Below are 21,937 nucleotides of genomic sequence, written 5' to 3' on the forward strand. Positions count from 1 at the left end.
GGTCATTCAAACAACAAAAAAATAGAACTCAAAATAAAAGTATATGTATAGTCCTTTATTAATATATATATCTATAACAATTCATATTCTTCATTTAAATATTCACTTTTTGGCCTTTTTTCCTCCCCCATGGTATTCGTAACTATGGCTAGACATATACAGCTGCATCTAATATAATCTATATAGCCACAACATTTTAGCATTAATTTCGTATTCGAGCACATGTCGAAATCTGTTCCTCTTCATAATTACACACACATCTCTACATACTTTATATATATGTATATATATATATTTCTATAGCATTCTGTAGCTGATAATAATAAAGACATCATGTCTATTTCTCCATTTAACTCGATTGTGGCTGCACCTCATCAACAGAACGGGAAATAGATCTTTATTTGATTATAAATAGTTTTACTCACATCATGAACCCAAAACACCGAATGAAGGACCAAAAACCCAGCAATAAGAGCAAGAAAGGGTCGTTGTCTGAGGACACGATGTCTTATTATAAAAGGGCTTACCAAAATTTCAAACAGGAAACCTGTCAGGATCCCGAAAACAAAAGTGAGGCCTTCATTCATTTCCTTCTTTTTTTCCTTTATCTTCTTCTTCTTTTTCTTCTTCTTCTTCTTTTTTTCCTTTATCTTCTTCTTCTTCTTTTTTTCCTTTATCTTCTTCTTCTTTTTCTTCTTCTTCTTTTTTTCCTTTATCTTCTTCTTCTTCTTCTTCTTCTTCTTCTTTGCAGAATCGTTTGTAAAACCCCCAAAAGAACTGCAATCTGATAGAATCCTTATAAAACCGTCAACGGCATTTCTTCCGACTTAACATTCTGAGTTCAGTTTCCGTCGATGCTCACTTTACCGTTACTACTTAAGAAGAGTGGTCCCGGTGCGCGCACTCGCGTACTCGCTCATCCACGCTAGCTAGTCGTGACTAGTCGATCCTACAACGACTACCAAGCAAGTAAATAAAACACAAAGTAAATAATTTTTCGTAAACAAAGTAAATAAAACACAAAAGCACAAAGTAAGGATCGACTGGCGAGTGCGCGCACCGGGATCACTCTTCTTAAATAGTACCCACTTTGCCTTTCATCGTTTCTAGGTCGATAAAATAGGTCGCAGTCCAAGTGCTTCGGGGGTTCATAACCCGTGTGCCGCGCTGGCAGAGTCATTAGCACGCCGGACAAAATGCTTTGCAGGATTTCTTCCGTCTTTAATGATCTAAGTTCAAATTCCGCCCAAGTCGACTTTGCCTTTTATCCTTTTGGATATAATGAGTACCAGTCATGCACTGGGGGATTCGATGTGATCGACCAGCACCTCCCCTCTCCAAAATTCCAACGCTTGTAGAAAAGATTAATACAATTGTTATTGCGTACAAGCAAACATATTTTTTATATCAAATATTCACAAACATCCAAAAAGTGGCGATCTTTCGGTTCAAGTAACTGCCAGTTACTGTTTGTTTACATTTGAAGAGGATCGTCACTTACCGAAAAGTTTTTTTCATATATGTGGGGGAAGGGTTTCGTTTTTCTTCAGGAATGTAAATAAACCCACGTGGGTTTATAACTGGCAGTTATGGTACTTGTACCGAAAGATCGGTCCGTGAAAAGTTCTTATTTACTTTTGACTTGTCAATCGAAACGGGAGCGTAAGCAAATGGGTGTACTTGTTTATGAATTTGTATTTCACACAAGCACGATTACAAAAACAGGGTCGCATTTGAAACTTGAGAAAAATCTTGGGCATTCCTTCGCTATAACTCGACAGGATAGGGGCATTTCGCTTCGGGTATTTCCGTGGGTTGTGGAGTATAGACATAACGAAATTATGCCAGCAATGTCTCATTTTAAACTTGAAGAAAAACAAAGCCTTGCATATTTGTTCTTACCCGTTTCATGTGTCTGTGTAAAATCCGCAAATTTCCAAGCATGAAACAGAATCGAACCGACACTTGCTTCCACGGAAATACCCGAAGTGTTTTGATTTTGTCGAGTTATATCGAAAGAATGCCAAATCTTGCATATTTACTTTCAGTTAATATTTATTTGGCGCGGGAGTGGCTGTGTGGTAAGTAGCTTGCTAACCAACCACATGGTTCTGGGTTCAGTCCTACTACGTGGCATCTTGCTATAGTGTCTTCTGCTATAGCCCCGGGCCGACCAATGCCTTGTGAGTGGATTTGGTAGACGGAAACTGAAAGAAGCCTGTCGTGTATATGTATATGTATGTGTGTTTGTTTGTGTGTCTGTGTTTGTCCCCCTAGCATTGCTTGACAACCGAAGCTGGTGTGTTTATGTCCCCGTCACTTAGCGGTTCGGCAAAAGAGACCGATAGAATAAGTACTGGGCTTACAAAAAGAATAAGTCCCAGGGTCGAGTTGCTCGATTAAAGGCGGTGCTCCAGCATGGCCGCAGTCAAAACGACTGAAACAAGTAAAAGAGTAAAGTAAAAGTAAGTTAATCTGGTCACTGGACAAATTCGACTGGGGCAAAATGAGTAGGCCATAGTATATTTGCCACTTCAGTTTTCCAGGAAAAAACACTCACACACATCAATATCCATCTTTTAGAAATGCAAAAACCAATTTAATATTTACGTCAGATGACTGAGGCTGAAAATGACACATCATCATCATTGTCGTTTAACGTCTGCTTTCCTTCCTGGCATGGGTTGGGTGGTTTGACAGAGAATTGGGAAGCTGCACCAGGTTCCAATCAGATTTGGCAAAGCTGGATGCCCTTCCTAATGCCAATCCCTCTGAGAGCGCAGTGGGTGTTTTTACGTGCCACCGACATGGGTGCCAGTCAGGCAGCTCTGGCAATGGTCACGCTTCAATGGTGCTTTTTATGTGCTAGTCAATGATATGAACTCAACTAAAAAAAACTACATAAAATATTCTCTAGTTTCTTCGTGACCTGCACCATGGAGCCTCAACAGAAGAAATTATTGAAATAAATCATTATTTCACCCCATTTTAGACATCATTTTTTGGAAACTTGAAAGTTATCAAATTAGACATTAGTGTGGGGAAGAAAATTTATTTGGAATCCAACAGAGAAAAGATTATTTTGATTGTTAAACAGCAAAAATTATCCAGGTATTTTCTTAGCAGCCTTAATTACAATGAGGACAAAGTGGAGGGAACCTTTTTTGACAAAAGGGGGACCTGCCACCTGACTATTTTTACTCTTAGAAATGATGCTCTACTTGCAATGCAATAATTTCAAACAGGTGGGGAGATAATAATCAGAAATCAGAATTACTCATTTTGCCCCGGTTACTAATTCTGCCCTTCCCCACCATATGAAGTCCACTCTGTATGTAGGTGTGCAATATATTTATCAATAGGAGACCAAGGTATCCAAATGGAATTCAGATTTGCAGTTGTACTCCTAGTATGATAATTAGAAATCGATCAATGGAAATTGCAGATGTGTTACCAGTGCCGGTGGCATGTAAGAGAACCTTCCATTTCGCGACCGTTGCCAGCGCCGCCCCGACTGGCCTCGTGCCGGTGGCACATAAAAAGCACCATCCGTTCGTGGCCGTTTGCCAGCTCCGTCTGGCACCTGTGTGGGTGGCACGTAAAAAGCACCCACTACACTCAAGGAGTGGTTGGCATTAGGAAGGGCATCCAGCCGTAGAAACACTGCCAGATTTGACTGGGCCTGATGAAGCCTTCTGGCTTCACAGATCTCAGTAGAACCGTCCAACCCATGCTAGCATGGAGAACGGACGTTAAACGATGATGATGATGATGATGACTTGGAAGAATTCTGCAACAATTTCAGACTATACAAAAAACATTAACTAAAATGGCTGTGTGAAGAAAGATTTCCAGATAATGGACATAAAATAAGGGTAATACTAGCGAACAGGGGTCCCAGTGCGCACACTCACGCATCCGCGCTAGCTAATCGTACGTAGTCGATCCTACAACGACTTTTTAACCCCAACCCTAACCTTAGTTTGTTTATAAAAATAATTTATTAGTTTTAAAAGTTATTTACTTTGCATTTTATTTACTTTGTTGGGAAAATATTCTTTAATTTTCTTTGATATGGATTCAGCCTTGAAATACAAACATAGGTGCAAGTCGTTGTAGGATCGACTACTTACGACTAGCTAGCACGGATGCGCGAGTGCGCGCACCGGGACCAGTGAAGAACAAACACAGAATCCGTTTGTTTATCTGGCAAGAAAAGGAAAATGGCTGTCTCGAAGGATCTGTTTCAGCAGAAGATTTCACACCAGGAATCTTGTAGAACATACAGACACATAAATTCTTTGCATATATATATTCTTTTATTCTTTTATTTGTTTCAGTCATTTGACTGCGGCCATGCTGCAGCACCGCCTTTAGTCAAATTGACCCCAGGACTTACTCTTTGTAAGCCCATTACTTACTCTATCGGTCTCTTTTGCTGAACCACTAAGTTACAGGGACGTAAACCCACCAACATCGATTATCAAGCGATGGTGGAGAGGACAGACACAAACATACAAATGCACACATAGATATGTGATGGGCTTCTTTCAGTTTCCATCTACCAAATCTACTCACAAGGCTTTGAAATAGTAATGTCACAATACTGAGTTTTAAAAATCCTTTTAATGGGGAAAATCAAAGTTTGTTTTTTTTTTTTTGGGTATAATTCAATATTTTCACACTTTTATTTGTAGAAGGCAACAAACTGGCAGAACCCTCAACACCCCAGACAAAATGCTTTGCAATATTTCAGCCATTTTACATTTTTTGAGTTCAGATCCCACCAGGGTCAACTTTGCCTTTCATCACTTTCAGGGTTGTTAAAATAAGTTCCTGTTGTGCATTGGGGTTAACCTAATTGCCCCAGACTGGCCTTGTGCCAAAAAATTGTAACCATTAGTTATAGCTTCTCTGCATCAAGGTCAAAATTTAAAAAAGAAAAAGAATTCTAAATATATATATATATCTACATATATATCATCATCATCATTGTTTAACGTCTGTTTTCCATGCTAGCATAGGTTGGATGGTTCGACCGGGGTCTGGGAAGCCAGGAGGCTGCACAAAGCTCCAGTCTGATCTGGCAGTATTTCTACAGCTGGATGCCCTTCCTAATGCCAACCACTCCGTGAGTGTAGTGGGTGCTTTTTATGTGCCAGCTGCACAGGGGCCAGAGGAGGCCGGCAAATGGCCACAATCGGATGGTGCTTTTACATGTCACCGACACAGATGCCAGTCAGGTGGCGCTGGCTATGGCCACGTTTGGACAGTGCTTTTTATGTGTCACCAGCACGGGTATCTTAACTACAATTTCCATTTGATTTTCATTTTGATGTTGGTGTTGTCCACACTGTAAAATGGTTGACATTTGGAAAGGCACCCAGGGGTGAAAACCCTGCAAAAACAGGCCTTGCTGGTGTTTGTGCTATATAAAAAAAAACACTTGGTCTACTCTGCTAGGTGGTTGGTGTTAGGAATGGCATCCAGCTAAAACCAACAAGTCTGGTGCAGTCTTCTGTCTAGCCGGTCCCCTGTCAAACCATCCAAGCCATGCCAGCATGGAAAACGGATGTTAAATGATATGTGTGTGTATAATCCTGTAAATAATCTTGTCTTTTTAGGTATTTTTTTGCTCAACGTTCTCCGCCAGCTGAAGACGGAGGTGGTCCCTGTGTGTCAGAACCAAACTGCCAGTCACTATGTAGAGACATTCTTGAAGAATGCTGAACCAAAGCACCTGTTTTATATGTGGCAGATGATCTGCTCGAATCGGATGGAGTTCTGCACCGACCGCTGCACGAGCCACATCATGCACAAAACCCTCCTACTGTTGCCTTCCACATTCGATGCCGACCCAGCAGAGCTCCATGACGAAGAGGAGATCAAGGGTAACGCAGAAGACAACGGTGTCAGTGATGACGATGACGATGGTGATGGTGATGGTGATGGTGGAAAGAGGAAGGGCAAGAAGAAGGCAGGGTCGAAAAAGGGATCGGCGTCAGCACGGGAATCGTTTCTACAGTTCTGTGAGTTCCTTGATGACAACATTGAGACATTCATCACCGATGTCTACGCCAGTCATATTGTCCGTGTGTCACTCCATATCTTGGCCAATAAACCAGTGAAAGATACAACCACCACCAAGGGACAGAAGTTTCAAAAAGGTAAATTAAAAATCTTTTTTCACACATTGTGTATCTAGGACTACATTATCAAATGTGTCCTTCCTTGTTGTTATCTGATTTGCCCTCGATGTTTAGCCCTAGGTTGCTCCTAATCTAGCAGACCTTGGATAAAACAGTTGTCCAGCTATGACCATCCTGTCTTTTATTCACCAACTTTCCGTCAGTCGGTTGACATTTGGCAGACTCTCTTCCTCCCATCCATTCTCTTCATTTAGCACCCTTTCCGTAGTGGTGTCTCCCTTTGCAGCATCATTAAATGCAATTGAGCCATCATCCATGTGGACGCATTGTCTCTCATACAGTCTTGCAATTCAAAACACTTCAAGTCTCACGACGCAGAACATCGGCAAATTTCTTCTTATCCCCTCTCGCTAAGTAAACCTGTCTCTTAGCTCCCCTGATTGGGTTCCCTGCTACCACCACACTTCCAGTGTCCTTCCATGCCTGTTTGTTTCCCCTGATGGCCCTGTCCACTTCATTCTTCCACTACCATGTTACTTGGTGTGGCTGTATAGTAAGAAGATAGCTTACCAACCACATGGTTTCGGGTTCAGTCCCACTGTGTGGTACCTTGGGCAAGTGTCTTCTACTATAGCCTTGGACCGACCAAGGCCTTGTGAGTGGATTTGGTAGACAGAAACTGGAAGAAGCCCATTGTATATATATATATATATATATATATATATATATATATATATATATATATATATACTCTCTTTTACTCTTTTACTTGTTTCAGTCATTTGACTGCGGCCATGCTGGAGCACCGCCTTTAATCGAGCAACTCGACCCCGGGACTTATTCTTTTGTAAGCCCAGTACTTATTCTATTGGTCTCTTTTGCCGAACCGCTAAGTGACGGGGACATAAAAACACCAGCATCGGTTGTCAAGCAATGCTTGGGGGACAAACAGAGACACACAACATACACACACGCATATATATATACATATATACGACGGGCTTCTTTCAGTTTCCGTCTACCAAATCCACTCACAAGGCTTTGGTCGGCCCGAGGCTATAGTAGAAGACACTTGCCCAAGGTGCCACGCAGTGGGACTGAACCCGGAACCATGTGGTTGGTAAACAAGCTACTTACCACACAGCCACTCCTGTGCCTATATATATATATATATATATATATATATATATATTATTTGTGCTTTCCTTATTGTTGTCACGTATTCTGTATTTTTATTCGTGTACATCGTTCGTTTTCCGTCCCTTGTTGTTGTTGTATACATTCGAAGCTTTCTTCCAAGGGATCTAATGCGCTTGGCTTAGATCCCCTTGGGGGCTGCCAGTTCGGAGCAATCTCAAGATTAATTGCGAAGATGATCTGGTTCTTGACTGATGACTGAGGGCTTCGAATGTCCCGTCCTGTGGTTCTTGTGTCGTCTCCTTGCTGTTTCACGTTCTTGTCCCAGTTTGTATTTATTTTTTACTGTTTACATATATATATATATATGTATATATGTATGTATATATATATATATGTATATATGTATGTATATATATATATATATGTATATATATATATATGTATGTATATATATGTATGTATATATGTATATATATATATATATATATGTATCTCTCTCTATATAAACGGCAGTTTGTCTGTGTGTGTTTCTGTGTGTCTGTTATGTTGTACCCTCACCCTGACCACGGCTTTCGACCGATTCTGATGAAACTTGACACACACACAGCCCAATGTCATAATTCAAAACTACGCAGCGAAAATTTTGAAAAGTTCCCCAGTTCTGAAAAAAATCGATAAATTCGACATGGGGTCGAGAATCAGAAACACAAACCACAGACTGTCTGGGGACGCAACTCGACCTTTTTAACTAAAAAAATTTACCATCATTTTTTTCCATTTTTGGCTATAACTCTCTAAAAATGCTTTATAGTTATTTCCCTTAAAAACCCGAGCAACGCCGGGCGATACTGCTAGTATATATATATATGTATGTATATATATGTATGTATATATATGTATGTATATATATGTATGTATATGCTTCTGTGTCTGTGTTTGTCCTCCTACCACCATAATTTGACAACTGATGTTGGTGTGTTTTAATCCCCATAACTTAGTGGTTCAGCAAAAGGGACCAATAGAATAAGTGCTACGCTTATAAAAAAAATAAGTCCTGGGGTCAATTCGTTTGACGATAGGAGGTGCTCCAGCATGGCCGCAGTCAAATGACTGAAACAAGTAAAAGAAAAAAAAGAACATATATACACAGGTGGGCACCGTTAATCGGAAAGTTATCTTCGTTAACCATTAAACTATTAACCAAAAGTTATCTTCGTTAACCATTAATCTATTAACCAAAAGTTATCTTCGTTAACCGTCAGTCGGTTAATTCTTCAAAAATGTAACTGAAGTTATTAGTAAACCATTAATGTTAATTATTATAGAAAAAAACAATCAGTTTTTGCTCTAAAACCACCAAAAAACCCCTTTAAAGGGGACCAAAACTATAAAATCCCCTAACTTCAATTGAATTTAAATTAACAGAAATTAGATGTAATGGGAGTGAATTAGTCTGATAATGATTTCCAAAGTTAACTTGAAAGGGAAATTCTTAACAAAAATGTTAATTTTGTTAATTAACGATTAATAGTTTGGTGCCCAGGTTTGTATAAATGTGGTCTGATCAAAATAAGTATCCAAGCCGTCGCCATAGTAACAAAGCTAAAGCATGCAGAGTGGAACTGCTTGGCACAGATTGACCATGAATCATGGTTCTATGGGTATGGCCCCGAAATAAAGGCTCAGTCTTCACAGTGGAAGACCCCAACCTCTCTGAGATCAAAGAAAGCACAAATGAATCAAAGCAATGTAAAGACACTGCTGACCGTTTTCTTTGACTACAAGGGCATTGTCCATCATGAGTATGCTCCAGCTGGTCAGACAGTAAACCAGGAGTATTACCGTGATGTTTTACTGGATGCTGGTCGTTGGAAAAGGCCACAATTGCATGTGTCCGGTGAGTGGCATTTGCACCGTGACAACACACCTGCCCATTCAGCAGCAGTTTTTGGCCAGGCACAGCATTCCCCCAGGTCCGACAGCCACCGTATTCCCCAGATCGCATCCCTCATGATGTCTTCCTCTTCCCAAAAATCAAATCTCGCTTGAGAGGCAGAAGATCTCAGGATATCAAAGAAATCAAAGTGAGTGTGATGAGGCAGCTGCTGATTATTCCAGAAAACAAGTTCCAGGAATGCTTCCATTAACGGAAACAGCACTGGATTAAGTGTGTGGCTTCCGAAGAGGACCACTTGGAAGGAGATGAAATGCCAAATTGGTACGTGTTGTAGTTTTGTTTTTATAGCACCGGTCTGGATACTTATTGATCAGACCTCATTTATATTTAATTGCCGGTGGGGGACACTGTGTTTTGTTATGCGACCACACAATTACTACCAAGTCCATTGAAGGCTTATCAGTTGATACTATGCCTCCCCTCTGTTAGCAGTGCTGTAGAATCTCCGTGGAGATAACTTTAAAGAAAAAAGCTGAGACACACTATTGAATTAATATACTTTGTAATATATCATCATCATCGTTTAACATCTGCTTTCCATGCTGGCATGGGTTGGATGGTTTGACTGGGGGCTGGCAAGCCAAGAGGCTGCACCAGGCTCCAATCTGATCTGGCAAGGTTTCTACAGCCGGATGTCCTTCCTAATGCCAACCACTCTGATAGTGTAGTGGGTGCTTTTTACATACCACTGACACAGTGCCAGTCAGGCGGCACTGGCTTTGACCACGCTCGAATGGTGCTTTTTATGTGCCACCGGCATGGGAGCCAGTCAGGTGGCACTGGTATCGACCACCCCTACCAGCAATTCATAAGTACATACCTGTTGCCAGGAAAGTGTTTCATGTGTGAAATTGGTGTCTCAGTTGCGGCCGTTTAAAAAATGTGTTTGTGGATGGTTAATGGGTCAGGTGTGATACTGACACTCGTTACCTATTTTTACCTGTCTTCAATCTTATTGCATTTGATGTCTTGTTTTTTGTTAACACAATGTTTCGGCTGATTTACCCTCCAGCCTTCCGCGCATGCGTAATACAATAATGGTGATGTTCTTAACTGTTATATGGGAATGTAAATATGTTTGCAAAATGTTTTTGTTACAAGTTATTCTGTGTTCTGAATACTTTTATTTTAATAAATGCTGCTTACTGCAAGTTATGGATGATTCTTTTATGACTTCATTGCTTTCAGGCTTAGCTTAAGGTATTTTCATGCCCGACATCACAAAATGCGTCTGAATAAACATTGCCGGACAGCAAAGAGAGACTCGGACATTGCTTAGAAAATATTTTTCCTTTTTAACCTCGTGTATAGTACGCACAAGGGATTTTGACCTTTAAATTTTGCGGGGGAAAAATGCAGATTATACTCGAGGATTTACGGTATTTTATGTCTGCAAAACAAAAAGTATGATGTCCCTTGAAGTCATTAATATATATACACCAGTTGCCAGGAATGGGTTTAATATGTAAATTTGGTCTCTCCATTTATGTTTCACTGCTGTATTTGGTGGCCAATTCGGTTGGATGTAGTACTCTTGAAAGAGAAAGAAATCCTCTAATATCCATTATACACCCCTTAACTAGTTTTCCGTTTTTGTTTTGCTGTTCACATTAGACAGATTCATATACAAACATAACAAATCGGTGTTAGCGCGAGTTTCTGTAGAACATCTGTAGAGATAACTTCAAAATTGCGATACGTGTTTTTGCCTGAGCAATATTGGTCTTACGTATCTTACTACAAACTTTATACGTATCGGCTTAAATGATCGTTTTGCTATTTGGGCCCACAAATGCTGTGAAGATAAGCCATCCTTAGCAAGGTAAGGCTTACTACATATTGGGTTACCATTCCTGTGTTAATCTTTCCTTGGTTCTCTTCTCATTTCTGCGTATCTTTCTTTTCTTCAAAATCCTTTACTTTGCAGTAGAATTAACAAATTGTGTGGATTTCTTGACATTCCCCCCGTTCACCCAGACACAGCTCTCATAGATTCCTCCCAGACCAACTCATAGAATACAAATATTAAATGACAATGCTGTCGGGGATTTTTCCATATATCTGTCTCAATATCAACAAACAACGGACAATGCTGGAATGCTCTTAAAAGCCTTTTCATTAATTTCAGATGCAAAAGATTTCCAACTGAAAATTGCAAATGAAGACGAGAATTTCATTAAATGGTTTTTTAAAATATCGAAACATATTTGCGCATTGGAGAACATTTACTGTAAGTATAGATTACCTGTTTGAGAATGTATATTACTCTTTTACTTGTTTCAGTCATTTGACTGCAGCCATACTGGAGCACCACCTTTACAGGGACATAAACACACCACCATCGGTTGTCAAGTGATGTTGGGGGACAAACACACACACACACGACGGGCTTCTTCCAGTTTCTGTCTATCAAAAACGCTCACAAGGCTTTGGTCAGTCCGAAGCTATAGAAGAAGACACTTGCCCAAGGGACCCGGGACCATGTGGTTCGTAAGCAAGCTACTTACCACACGGCCCCTCCTGTTCCTATATTGTAAATATTTATTCCATAGTGGGACAGTGTCCCTGCCCAACCTGTACAATGTACATATTTCTTTTACTTTCTTTTACTTGTTTCAGTCATTTGACTGCGGCCATGCTGGAGCACCGCCTTTTTTAGTCGAGCAAATCGACCCCGAGACTTATTCTTTGTAAGCCCAGTACTTATTCTATCGGTCTCTTTTGCCGAACCGGTAAGTGACGGGGACGTAAACACACCAGCATCGGTTGTCAAGCAATGCTAGGGAGACAAACACAGACACACAAACACATACACACACATATATATATATACATATATACGACGGGCTTCTTTCAGTTTCCGTCTATCAAATCCACTCAGAAGGCTTTGGTCGGCCCGAGGCTATAATAGGAAACACTTGCCCAAGGTGCCATGCTGTAGGACTGAACCTGGAACCGTCTGGCTGGGAAGCAAGTTACCTACATCCTCATCCTCCATCTAATGTACCACAGTACCACGGATTCTGTTTCAATGTTTAATTTTGTTATATTCTGAGATCGCAAGGTACCCCCCCACCTCAATTTGATGTTTTCTTCTGCTAAGCTACTTTATTTTGGTCCCCTTCTTTCTAATTTTCTTTTTCAGCATATTTCACACACAAATTAGCCAACCCAGTCATTCAGGTTTTGGTGCAGCTCACGATGGAACTGGACCAGGACATTGGCAGAAAATTCTGCAGTAGAATTATCAAATTGTGTGGATTTCTTGACATTCCCCCCGTTGATCCAGACACAGCTCTCATAGATTCCTCCAGGTAAGCAATCATCCCTTCATACTGTGTGGACTGAGACCCCTATTGATAGTTCCTTGATAAGTATTTCAAACTTTGGCACAAAGCCTGCAATTTTGGGTGAGGTAGGTAGCTCAATTACCTCAACCCCCAGGGCTCAGCTGGTTCGAATTTTATTTTGAAGGCGGCGAGCTGGCAGAACCATTTGCATGCCGGGCGAAATGCTTAGTGGTATTTCGTCTGCCGTTACATTCTGAGTTCAAATTCCGCCGAGGTCGACTTTGCCTTTCATCCTTTCGGGGTCGATAAATTAAGTACCAGTTACACACTGGGGTCGATGTAATCGATTTAATCCAACATGGCCGTAGCCAATACCGCATCGACTGGCCTCCGTGCTGTGGGCACGTAACAAACACCATCCGATCATGGCCGTTCGCCAGCCTCGTCTGGCACCTGTGTCGGTGGCACATAAAAAACATCATCCGAGCGTGGCCATTCGCCAGCCTCGTCTGGCACCTGTGTCGGTGGCACATAAAATCACCCACTACACTCTCGGAGTGGTTGGCGTTAGGAAGGGCATCCAGCTGTAGAAACACTGCCAGATCTGACTGGCCTGGTGCAGCCTTCAGGATCCCCAGACCCCAGTTGAACCGTCCAACCCATGCTAGCATGGAAAGCGGACGTTAAACGATGATGATGATGTTTGTCCTCTCTGTGTTTAGCCCCTTGTGGATAGTAAAGAAATAAATACTAATTTTATTTATCTTGAAAGAATGAAAGGCAAAATCGACCCCAGCAGAATTTGAACTCAGAACATAAAAGTGATAAAGTACCACCATGCATTTTGTCCGGTGTGCTAATGATTCTGCCAGCTTGCTGCTTTAACATGTCCCTAATATTAAATGAAATGATGAACCCTTACAGTATGCAAATTAGTTGTTCCTGTTTTTCTGTTGTTGCTAAATTTGTTGAGTAATTAAACTGATTGGCTGCTTGTTCCTCTGGCATTCATATAATTGAACCGGACGCCTCTAACGAGAGTCCAATAAGGTATGAAAATCAATTAAGTTCATTATTTTTTCAGTCTGCAGAGGAACAAGCTAAATTAGCCCTGTTTAGAAAGGTGAGTGGCTGTTGGGTAAGAAACTTGCTTCCCAACGACATGATTCTGGGTTCAGTCCCACTGTGTGGCACCTTGGCCAAGTGTCTTCTACTATAGCCTCAGGCCGACCAAAGTCCTGTGAGTGGATGTTGGTAGACAAAAACTGAAAGAAGCCAATTGTATATATATATGTGTGTGTATGTATGTATTTGTGTCTTTGTTTGTCCCTCCACCATCCCTTGACAGCCGATGTTGGTGTGTTTACATCCCCATAACTTATCATTTCAGCAAAAGAGACCTATAAAATAGTACTAGGCTTACAAAGAATAAGTCCTGGGTATTGATTTGTTTGACTAAACGTGGTGCTCCAACATGGCCACAGTTAAATAACTGAAAGAATAAAAGAATATACACATGCAAAGTTCCTGGCTTTGGATAAAAGAAAATAGAGGAGGATCAGTTATTTAGGATTTTATTCAACATATTCCCCTCTCAGTCCTTCAGTTTTTCTAAACCCAGTAAAAGAAATCGGAATTTTACACCTCCAGCCAGGCCTTTCGCAATTCCCTGAAAGCCAGGAACTTTTTAGCACTCCTTTCACATAATATATATGCATGTAAATATTGTATTGAAAGACCCTTTTGAACAGAAAATTTATAGGGTGGCCATGGGATTTGAACTCACATCACCTCTAGATATGATAGGTGTTCCACAACTGGGGCAAAGAGAAGTACCTGTTATTACCCTTTGATGTTTGATTCCCAAGCACAACCAGCTGAAACTATGGATATTATCCAACCATCCTGTCCCTAGCTTATTCCTAGGGCCCATTGGTCTTCTGCCAGTTGGCTCCTCATGAAGAATCCATTTTTGATTCTTCCTTATAACATCCCTTGTCTCCAGCCCCATATCTGTGACTGCTTAGTAACGTGGACAGCTGGTGGCTTGACCTAACGAGACTCCCTAGGATGATGACCATTCTGGGTCTTCCTCCCCAGGTCTCCTGCCAGTTGGCTCAGCTTCAAGTGTCCATCTTGCGATTCCTTCCTGTGGCATTCTAACCTCGCGTCTGCAGAACCAGAGCTGTGACCTCTCAATGCACAGAAGTGGTGGCTCAACCTGGAGAGACTTCCTGAGACTATGGATGTTATCCAACCACTTAGGTCTTGGTCTACCCCAGGTCTCTTGCCAGTGAGTTGGGTTTCAAAGTCTGTCCTACGAATCCTTCCAGTGACATTCTAATCACATATCCAAAGTAACAGCTTGACCTGGAGAGAGACACCCCTAAGACTCTAGAGATTATCCAGCCATCCCGTTTGTGGCCTACCTCTTCTGCCAGTTAGCTCAACTTAAAGAATCTGTCTTGCAATTCTTTGCTGTGCCATTCTAATCACAGCTCCATATTACCAGAGCTGTGACCTCTTGATGAATGATGTCAAGAGGTCACAGCTTGACCTGGGGAGACTGGATGTTATCCAACCATCTCATCTTGGTCTCCTGCTAGTTGGCCCCGCTTGAAGGAAATGGTTTGTGATTCTATCACGTGGCAGTCTAACCACACACACAGACATCTCTAGATGGCATCGAAGAAATGGTCTTGCTGGTGGTGGTGGTGAGGATGGTAATGATTATAAAACAATGGTGATGGTTGTGGTGGTGTTGGTGATGATGATGATGATGGAGGTGGCTGTGATGGTTGTGTTGAATGATGCAAGAATTTTGGTGATTATGGTGATGATGATGATGTTGATGATGATAATGTATTTGCAGGTTGCCTGATCTGATGATGAATCCTGTTGCCAGTTACCTTGCTGAGGAGCTGCTACGAAGCTGTTCCAACTCTGCCTACCTGACGTGGTACGAATGTTCATTCAAGGACCGGCTGATAGCTTACGCCGTCAATGGTGTGTCCAGCTATGTCCTGCATCTTGTCATTGACCGCTGTGTCAACAAAGGCATGGTGAGTCACCGGACAATCAACAAGGAATTCTATCATTTTGTTCTCTTATCACTCACTGGACCGTGGCCATGCTGGAGCACTGCTTTGAAGAGTTTTTCTTAGTCAAACAAAATCAACACCACTACGTATTTTTGTCCTTTAACCCTTTAGTATTTAAACCGGCCATATCCGGCCAAAATATTTAATCTATTTTATATTCAAACTGACCAGATCCAGGCTCTCACACCTACCCTACAATGTTATTCTATATTAAGTAATTACACCATCAAGATCTTGAAGATATGAGATAATGCATGATTAATTCGAATCAATGGGAATCAATAAGCATTATGTTTGATAGAATAATCTGAACACTAAAGGGTTAAAGCTTGGTACTTATTCTATTGGTCTTGTTTACCAAACTGCTATGTTACAAGGTCATAAACAAACCAATACCAGTTGTGTTGTCTCTCAACGGAGGTACAAACGTAAACACGAAGACAACTTCTTTCCCCCTTATAAGGGTAAATATCCAACCTTTCTGCTGTTTTCACACCTTTACTGTGTTTGAAATCTACTGTCTTCTCAAACACATTTGATGCTGTCCAGAGTTTGTTTAGAAACCGTTGCCGCATTCGAAAAAGCTATTATTTAGCTTTAAAGTGGACGGTAACTGTTGCCATGGGGTCGTTTAGTTTGATGGTAAAGAAAGTAAATTTCAGACACAGTAAAGCTATGAAAACAGCAGAAAGATTATGTGTTTACCCCTATAAGAGGGAAAAAAGTTGCCAGCAGGTAGCTTCCATATGTATGTTGGTTTGTTTATGTCCTCATAATTTAGCAGTTTGGTATCCGAGGGTCGAGGGGCACAGGTTTCTCTCCCATAGCTGCTTGCCAACAACTTTATTCTGTCTTAGAAGGATAAATATATATATCATCATCATCATCATTTAGCATCTGCTTTCCATGCTGGCATGGGTTGGATGGTTTGACATGGAGATGGCGAGGCTGGAGAGCTGTCCAGGCTCCAATTGTCTCTTGTGGAATCGGTTTTTACAGCTGGGTGTCCTTCCTAATGCCAATCCCTTAACAGAGTGTGCTGGGTGGTTTTTACGTGCCACTGGCGTGGGGTTGTTTACGCTGCACTGACATGGTTGCTTTTCAAGTGGCACCTGAAGGGACACACCTGGATGTGTGCAGCCGTTTTACTTAGCTTGATGTGTCTTATCAAGTACAGCAAATCCACCACCTCTGGTCCTTTGTGATTTCCTCTGTGAAACCTAGAGTCCAAAGAGCTTTCCTAACACTTCGTCCCACATTTTCCTGGGTCTACTCCTTCCACAGGTTCCCTCCGTAATTAGAACTCAGCACTTCTTTACACAGCTCTCTGCATCCACATGTATCACATGACCAAACCAGCACAGCCTTCTTCTGTCTGGCCCACAACACCCGAGGCTTCTCATACCCAGTTCTCCTCTTAAATCACTTACACTCAGTCACACATGCACACTGCTATTACACAGTCCAGTGGAGCATACCAGCTTCATTACTTTCAGCCCTTCACAAGTCCCCTTTAGTCACAGCCCATGTTTCACTGTCATGTAACATAGCCGTACGTACACAGGCATCATACAATCTGCCCCTAAGGGAGAGGCCATTAGTTACCAACAAAGGTAGCTCACTGAACTTTGCCCAGTCTGTTTTTATCTTAGCAACTACACTTTGAGAACTCCCTCCACCACTGCTAACTTGGTCCCTTATGTAACAGAAGCTGTCTACTTCTTCTAATGATCTCTTCCACGTATATAGTAATAGTAATTGTAGTATAGAGTCGTGCCCTGAACAGCATGTCACTGCATCCAGCATTTGTTAGTGATTCGCTTCTACTCCCAACCTTCTGGTGACACCTCTGCATCACCCAGGCAACAACCCTGCAGCCTGTGGGTCTGTTTGAGTAATCTTGGCTGGTGAGAGCTTCACAAGGTTGGAGCGCAAATGTAACTGCATCCAGCATTTGTTAGTGATTCGCTTCTACTCCCAACCTTCTGGTGACACCTCTGCATCACCCAGGCAACAACCCTGCAGCCTGTGGGTCTGTTTGAGTAGTCTTGGCTGGTGAGAGCTTCACAAGGTTGGAGCGCAAATGTCACTGCATCCAGCATTTGTTAGTGATTCGCTTCTACTCCCAACCTTCTGGTGACACCTCTGCATCACCCAGGCAACAACCCTGCAGCCTGTGGGTCTGTTTGAGTAATCTTGGCTGGTGAGAGCTTCACAAGGTTGGAGCGCAAATGTAACTGCATCCAGCATTTGTTAGTGATTCGCTTCTACTCCCAACCTTCTGGTGACACCTCTGCATCACCCAGGCAACAACCCTGCAGCCTGTGGGTCTGTTTGAGTAGTCTTGGCTGGTGAGAGCTTCACAAGGTTGGAGCGCAAATGTCACTGCATCCAGCATTTGTTAGTGATTCGCTTCTACTCCCAACCTGCTGGTGACACCTCTGCATCACCCAGGCAACAACCCTGCAGCCTGTGGGTCTGTTTGAGTAGTCTTGGCTGGTGAGAGCTTCACAAGGTTGGAACGCAAATGTCACTGCATCCAGCATTTGTTAGTGATTCGCTTCTACTCCCAACCTTCTGGTGACACCTCTGCATCACCCAGGCAACAACCCTGCAGCCTGTGGGTCTGTTTGAGTAGTCTTGGCTGGTGAGAGCTTCACAAGGTTGGAGCGCAAGTCTTGCCTCAATCTCTTTTAGTTGTCTTTTACTACATACTGAGAAAACATTGGTTCTGTTCTTTGACCTGTTGGTTCCCACACAGCAACACGGAGAGAACTGTTTCGCTCAAGAACACAACATGCCGTCTGGTCCAGGAACTGATCCCTAGATCTAGTGATTGTGAGTGCAGTACCCTAACCACTAGGCCACAAACCATCATCATCATTGCTTAATGTCTGCTTTCCATGTTAGCATAAGTTGGCTGTCCAGCCAGGGAGCTGGCCAGGCTCCAATTGTCTCTTGTGGCATAGTTTCTACAGCTGGATCCCTTTTTTAATGTCAATCATTTTACAGAGTGAGGACTGGGTGCTTTTCATGTGCCACCAGCATGGGTGCGTTTACATAGCACCAGCACCTGTAAAGGACAAGCCTGTATGTATGGATGACTGCAAGTTTGTGTGTCCTGACAGGTCTTCTTAAGTACAGCAAATTGCTGTGATGCTTGCTCTTCAACTAAGATATATATATATATATATATATAGTTGGAATTTACAAGAAAAAACAAAACAAAACAAACAGATGAAGACGGGTATGTAAACAACAAACAGATGTATTAGTTTAACACTTGGAAAGTGAGAAAGTCTTTTATGTTTCGAGCCTATGCTCTTCAACAGAAAGGAACACAGAAATAAGCAGAGAGAGAAAATAATGAATTCTTGGATGCAGAAAGGCTGTGGAAACAGCTTAGAAAATCTCTAGAGACGCTTCCTGGCCACACTTTTCTGTCTTCTATGAGTTTTTACCAGATTTTCTAAACTGCCTTTCTTTTTATTTTTCTCTCTCACTCTGTATATAAATATATATATATATTTTGTGAAATAGAAAGATGAATAATCTTGTTGCAGATTAATCAAAATTTTAACCGATACATTGGTAGCAAAAATCACAGCAGAAGACAGCGCGGTTGGATGTACAACTATATGGTGTTGCAACCGTGCGTTGGTGCGGATAGTTGAATTTTAATATTATTAATGAATTGAAGAAATGGAGTTGAACGAAGATTGAACAGAAATCGTTTTATTGCATTCTATACGTGTTTCGAAAGGCACAATTTACCAAATTCCGAATGAATAATGAGACCATATTATGTCTTTCTCTTCAGGAAGAAATAGGAAATCCGTTGGAATAAACAAAAACAGAACAGAGGCGGAGCAAAACAAATCGAACGAGGCTCCTAAGAGCCCATGGCCAAACTGTTTATCAATGTATGTTGAAAACTGGTGGTGGGTGCGTTGAGGATTTTAACGGGTCAGGCAGCGGTCATTCCGGTGGGTGAGGGCACGGAGTGCGTAGATGTTTTTTGTGACCGAGACTAAAGTTCTGACTATTTAAAGAATATTAGGTGTATTATATGGGGCGAGACAAAATCTACTTAGAGACATGTGTGTGTGTGTACTGTTCTATATTTGTGTGCGGCCGCAAGTTGGTAAGAAGCGCTACATTCTGGTCACTGCTGAGAAATCCGTCAAGGGGTAGAAAATATTTTATGTGTACGTGTGTGCGTTTGATCGCGCGGCCGTCAGTTGGTAAACAGCTCTACACAATGGTCACTGCTGTAAAATCCGTTGGGCGGCAGAAAAATATTTTATGTGTGCGTGTGTTCGTCTAATCATGCCTTGTCAAAGAAACCCCCCGTCGTCAAAAACAAAAACAAAAACAAAACCCCATTCATCTCCCAGGAGTAAATCCCCTTGCAATGGCTAATCATATTTCTATTAAAAGCTTTTTCAGAATTTATTACCAAGGGCTATTTTCATATAAGTAGAGTAACCGGGTGCAGGTATTATTTATAAGCAAGATAAGTATAACGCCGCCAATGGGGGCATCGAAAAGATATATATACAGTTTGTCTGTGTGTGTGTCTGTCAGGTTGTACCCTCACCTTGACCACGGCTTTCAACCGATTCTGATGAAACTTGACACACACATAGCCCAATGTCATAATTCAAAACTAACACAGCGAAAATTTTGAAAGTTCCTCCAGTTCTGAAAAAATCGATAAATTCGATATGGGGTCGAGAATCTAAGCTTTTTATATGCAACACATTTTCTGGGCTGTTCGCGCACTGGGAGGCGCGATGATGTTTTCATGTTTTCGCCCAAAGGGACAGCTAGGAACATCGTATACACAGAAGTATTCGAGTGAAGAGAAGACATTGCAACCTACACATGCACCTTCGTTCCCTAGAGGGAAAGGACTAGATTGGGATTAGTCGTTGCCTACTAGGGGCTCTTACATACCCGGGCAACGCCAGGTTATGCTTCTAGTATTATATAAAATCCGTTCTGTCTGTCTGTGTGTCTTCTAGGATCTCGGGCATTCTCCATCTAATTGCACTTAAATTTGATATGTAGATACCGACGGTATCAGGGTGTGTATAAATCTTGAAAAAATTACAAAAATCGATCCCAGGCGAGAATGCAAACGATAAAGCTGTGTTGATGTGCATTTGTATGTGCAAGTACATCAGCTGTTGCGATCGATACTACGCGTACGCAAGAAAAATGCAATTGCAGTTTGTGCAAAAAAGCCGGCTGGCCTGAAATAATGCCACAAAATGGGACAGTCGGACAAATGGTTTCGAGAAAATTTGGTTTAAATGTTTGACAACTCAGCACCGTCCATTGGACAGGGGGTGCATTTTGCTTGTGTGTATATATATAAGCCACTAAACCGTCTTTCACTTTCCGTTTGCCAAATCCACTTTGGTTGGCCTGAGGCTATAGTTGAAGACACTTGCCCAAGGTGCCATGTGGTGGGATTGAACCTGGAACCATGTAGTTGGGAATCATATTTCAAAAGCAACTCTTTGACAGAAAAGAATAAGGGGAAATAAATACAAAGAGAAGGAAAAACATGGGGAGAGAATAACTGTAGAGTTCAGTGGTTCAACATGGCAAATGATTAGGGAGTTCAGTGGTTCAACATGGCAAATGATTAGGGAGTTCAGTGGTTCAACATGGCAAATGATTAGGGAGTTCAGTGGTTCAACATGGCAAATGATTAGGGAGTTCAGTGGTTCAACATGGCAAATGATTAGGGAGTTCAGTGGTTCAACATGGCAAATGATTAGGGAGTTCAGTGGTTCAACATGGCAAATGATTAGGGAGTTCAGTGGTTCAACATGGCAAATGATTAGGGAGTTCAGTGGTTCAACATGGCAAATGATTAGGGAGTTCACTGGTTCAACATGGCAAATGATTAGGGAGTTCACTGGTTCAACATGGCAAATGATTAGGGAGTTCACTGGTTCAACATGGCAAATGATTAGGGAGTTCAGTGGTTCAACATGGCAAATGATTAGGGAGTCAGTGGTTCAACATGGCAAATGATTAGGGAGTTCAGTGGTTCAACATGGCAAATGATTAGGGAGTTCACTGGTTCAACATGGCAAATGATTAGGGAGTTCAGTGGTTCAACATGGCAAATGATTAGGGAGTTCAGTGGTTCAACATGGCAAATGATTAGGGAGTTCAGTGGTTCAACATGGCAAATGATTAGGGAGTTCAGTGGTTCAACATGGCAAATGATTAGGGAGTTCACTGGTTCAACATGGCAAATGATTAGGGAGTTCAGTGGTT

The 21,937-nt window shown here is 41.8% G+C and overlaps 1 protein-coding gene across 1 annotated transcript in view; it reads left to right on the top strand.

The window, feature by feature from the left end:
* Positions 1-208: 208 nt before the first annotated feature.
* The window catches only part of LOC115226237 (nucleolar protein 9), a 38,269-nt gene continuing 16,540 nt past the window's right edge, over positions 209-21,937 (top strand). The window contains exons 1-5 of the mRNA XM_029797260.2: positions 209-570; positions 5,625-6,167; positions 11,375-11,476; positions 12,392-12,560; positions 15,409-15,598. Coding sequence (XP_029653120.1) covers positions 429-570; positions 5,625-6,167; positions 11,375-11,476; positions 12,392-12,560; positions 15,409-15,598 — 1,146 coding nt within the window. The 5' untranslated portion in view covers positions 209-428. The remainder of the gene's footprint in view (positions 571-5,624; positions 6,168-11,374; positions 11,477-12,391; positions 12,561-15,408; positions 15,599-21,937) is intronic.

The sequence above is a fragment of the Octopus sinensis genome, linkage group LG29 (genome assembly GCF_006345805.1).
Source record: "Octopus sinensis linkage group LG29, ASM634580v1, whole genome shotgun sequence".
NCBI classification, from domain to species: Eukaryota; Metazoa; Mollusca; class Cephalopoda; order Octopoda; family Octopodidae; genus Octopus; species Octopus sinensis.